This window comes from Echinops telfairi, unplaced genomic scaffold, assembly GCF_000313985.2.
Source record: "Echinops telfairi isolate 266 unplaced genomic scaffold, ASM31398v2 ScPeMD7_7468;HRSCAF=8506_0, whole genome shotgun sequence".
Classification (NCBI taxonomy): domain Eukaryota; kingdom Metazoa; phylum Chordata; class Mammalia; order Afrosoricida; family Tenrecidae; genus Echinops; species Echinops telfairi.
Genome location: NW_022111369.1, coordinates 14,065,068 through 14,068,886, shown reverse-complemented (window position 1 = coordinate 14,068,886; position 3,819 = coordinate 14,065,068). Strand labels below are relative to the sequence as shown.

The window sequence follows — 3,819 nt, the reverse complement described above, 5'->3', positions numbered from 1 at the left end:
AGGAAGTCAATCTTGCAAGCTGAAGCAGGGAACTGCTAAGGCAGCTGCACCCTGGTGCGACCATCACAAAGCAAGAAACCCAAGAACTAGAAAGAGGAGGCTCACCACCCATTTATCCCTCCGCCTTTCAATTAGCCCCACATGTGATTATCGGCCAAGCTGGCACAATTAACTAACTCAAGGGCATTCCTCTTTTTCGCTGCCACTCCACTTTACCAAACATCATATCCTTCTCCGAGGACGGGTCCTTTGGTACACCTGTCCAAAGTGCGTTAAATGAAGTCTTGCCATCCTTGCCTCCAAAGAGCACTCTGGCCGTACTTCTTCCAGTGCAGATCTGCTTGTCCGGACATCATCCCCTACCACCCACAGAAACCAGACCAGAATGCCTATTGCATCAAGTATGGGAACTGGGGCAATGCATGCAAAATATGTATCACATACATCTTGTCCCAAGCAAAAGCAATAGAGAAGAGCATAGAGCACGTGCAGCAGGTGGGGCCTCAACAGGGGTGGAAGACGGAAAGTCTGCAAATCGATGAGCCCAGGCGGAAGACCATGAACGTGTTCTCCTCTAGTGTCTACCCACATTGGCCCGGGAGTCTAGAAATGGAACTATCTACTGGGGCAGCCACACGCGTGCACACGCCTTTCTCTGCCTTCCAGTGAGCTTTTAAAAATATTTAACCTCTAGCTGGATTGCCAACCCCTACTTTACATCCAAATCCCAATTTCTGCTGGCTTAAAAGTGAAAATAAAACCCTGAGACGTGACTGGATATAGTTAACCCTTCGTTAGCATGTGTCCAGACAGTAAGTCTCCGCTTCATGCCTTATCAGTGAGAGCATGCCGTCAGCTTCCGCGCCACCGATGAGAGTGGTGGAATAAACAAACTGCTGGTAGAATTACTGGTTTCTCTATCCTTTCGCCTTCTAGAATTACTGTTGGTTCAAAGTGGGCCGCTCAGTGTCGATCTAGCACAGTACTTGCTCTTGGACAACGGGAGATAAATTGCCTGGATAGTTTTCGCCACGAATCAGAAGATTCAAAGAGGAAGTTAGTGCAAAAGCGTCAAGAGCAGGCCCGGGCTCCGGAGGGCCCCTCTTACCACCCGGGTAACGGGGTGCAGGCCGGCGTCAGGCAGACGCGCGCTGTACCTGGATCAGGCCCTTCTGGAACAAGGCGCTGTGCACGCAGCCCGGGACGGTTCCGCGTAGATCCAGCGAGCCGTTCGCGTTGCGAACCCGCCAGCTCCCCCGCAAGCTGTGGCTGCGCGCCCCGGCGACGCGACCTGCCTGGCCGAGCGCGAGCAGCGCGAGCAGCACGAGCAGGCGAAGGCGCATCTCAGCAGCGGGTGCAATCGCGACTCGGAAGGGTGGGATTCCGGGGCTCCCGGCTTCAGGGCGCCGCAGAGACGCCTCTCCGCCCTCGCGTACGCATAAGGAGCACGCTCTCCTCCCTCCAGGGCCCGGCCCCGCCCAGAGGCAGGCCCGCCCCCCGGTTCGGCTGAGCGGCTCAGACTGCCTCCCACTGCCTGGCTGGGCAAACCTTGTGGGCAGAGAGCACTGAGCCGTGCCAGGACCCGGCCGAAGTGGGGCCGTCACGGATGCTGTGCTACCGCCTCCGTGGACGCCTCCAGGCTTGGCCCCTGTGACCTGCGCCCTTCTCCTCGCCACCTGGGTGTGGGATCTGGGATCAACGACCTTGATCTGTTGGTGCAGGGGGGCGCCCAGCCTCTGGAGATCAGGGACCGTGAGTGGCAAGGCCCTTCACGCCCTCCGAAAGCCGAGAATCCCTCCACATTTCCTCCCCAGATTTAGAGACCTTCATCCTTAACAGCAGCCACGGGCTTGGCGGCGTAAGACGCACCTGCCTTCCAACCTGCTGAGGTGAGAGCAAACTATCTTTCACATGGTAAATAGCATATGCCAATAATAGTACCTAGTCCACAGGGTTGTTTATGAGAGCTAACTGAAAATGAGTCACAGCGTGCAACACAGAACCTGGCCCAGAGAAAACACAACCTGAGCTATTCTTAGTGTGAATTATGGCCCCTGCTTTTAACACCTCCCCACAAGTTTATAAACAGTCCTGAGATTCCGGGAATCTGAGCGTGGAGGCTTAAATCGTCTGCCTCACTCTAGCTGTGAGACTTGCCCACAAAAATCGCCAATACTTGGTTCCTGAACTCCAGAGTGTGGACAATTTCAACATTAAGCATAAAAGGATTTAACATAATACGTGACTGCCCCTAACACGGCCAAGGGCCCCAACCAATACCACAGATCCACAGGAGTCCGGTTGGCATTAGGATGTAATGTTGCTCCCAAGGAAGTTGTTGCCGGGAACAAAGACGGGGTGGATAAGCGTAGTCATAAATCAATTACTGGTCTGGATGTTTGGGGCTTTTGGTAGTTGTCATTTTCAGTAAGGAAACTTTTGGACGTGATCAGCCAGCCTTAGTTCACTGTTTTGTGAATTTAGAATTCCACAGCACATCAACTAGACTGAAAGGACCCTGGTGATGTAGTGGGTTAAGTACTACTGCTAATCACAATGTCAATAGCTCCAACTTGCCTGCCACTTCCACAGTAGAAAGATGAGGCTTTCTGCTTTCAAAATTGTTCTGCCTCAGAAACCCACAGGGCGACTTGACTCTCCCCTATAGGCTCTCGATGAGTTGTAATCCACTTGATGATGGCAGTGAGTCAGTGAAATTAGACATTTCAATGTGTTGATGCTACTTGGCTGATTTCAATATTTTGAAGAGTGCTTAAAAAGGACCTTTCCTCATATTCAATCTGAATTTTATGGCAGCCCTAGAAGTCTCTCAATCACTGCACAATATTTTACTTTATCAGGATAAGCATTTTCCACCAGTCTGGCATCTTGGCTTTAGGGCATCCAGCCCCAAACGTGGTTATGTAGCTGAGAGAGCCTACACAGAGACCAGAGCCTTACTGTACACAGGTCAGAACTTTCCTCTCATAGCTTCGGGTCTTCTTGCAGTGGAGTCTGGTCGTATTACTTGAGAAAAGGCTCGTGCTGGTGACAAAGCCTTACTCATTCCAGCAACGTTCTTACTTTTGATACGAACAAAGGTCTCAGCTCAAATAATGTGCCTGAACTCATGACATTAAATCGTCAACCACATCTGTTCAACACGGATAATGAAACTTATGGAAGCAAGAGTGGTTATGGAATTTTCTTCACGGGAGCTAGATACTCCATCAAGCCAAAGTGAAAGAAAATTCACCCTACCCTGTATGTTTGACTATATTCTGTTGATCTCTTAAGAAATATTTGAGGAAAGCTTTTGTTTTTGTTTTTAGAATAGAGACTTACCATTCCTCTTCTCATTTCAGGGTAGAAAAATGACATCATTTTAAGTTAACTCCACTTTGAGAATAGAGATTGTCCAAGAAAAAGCAGACAGCAATACCTTTCTACTTACTCTCGGAGCCCAAATGGCAGAGTGCGCTGCTAACTCCAAAGTCAGCAGCTGGAAATCACTAGGCACTCGAAGGGAAAAAGATTGGACTTTCTATTCTTGTCGAGTTAGAGTCTCAGAAGCTCATAGAGGCAGTTCAACCCTGTTCTGTAAGGTGGCTATGAGTTGGCATCAACTCAATGGCAGTCAATTTGGCTTTTGGAGTTTTGAATATTTGGGAATAAAATTCCTAGGTCCTGTTTAATCTTTTGAGGATCTGCCAAACAGTTTCCCACAGTATCTGCACCAGTTTACAAGTCCATCAATGCTATATACATACCTCAATTTCTCCAATTATCACAAATATTTCTTATCATTTTTGTTATATT

General features: G+C 49.3%; 1 protein-coding gene across 1 annotated transcript in view; it reads right to left on the bottom strand.

The window, feature by feature from the left end:
- The window catches only part of MANBA (mannosidase beta), a 159,075-nt gene extending 157,732 nt beyond the window's left edge, over window positions 1-1,343 (bottom strand). Inside the window, exon 1 of the mRNA XM_004703287.2 lies at window positions 1,158-1,343. Within this exon, the coding sequence (XP_004703344.1) occupies window positions 1,158-1,343 (186 nt within the window). The remainder of the gene's footprint in view (window positions 1-1,157) is intronic.
- Between the last annotated feature and the right edge of the window lie 2,476 nt (window positions 1,344-3,819).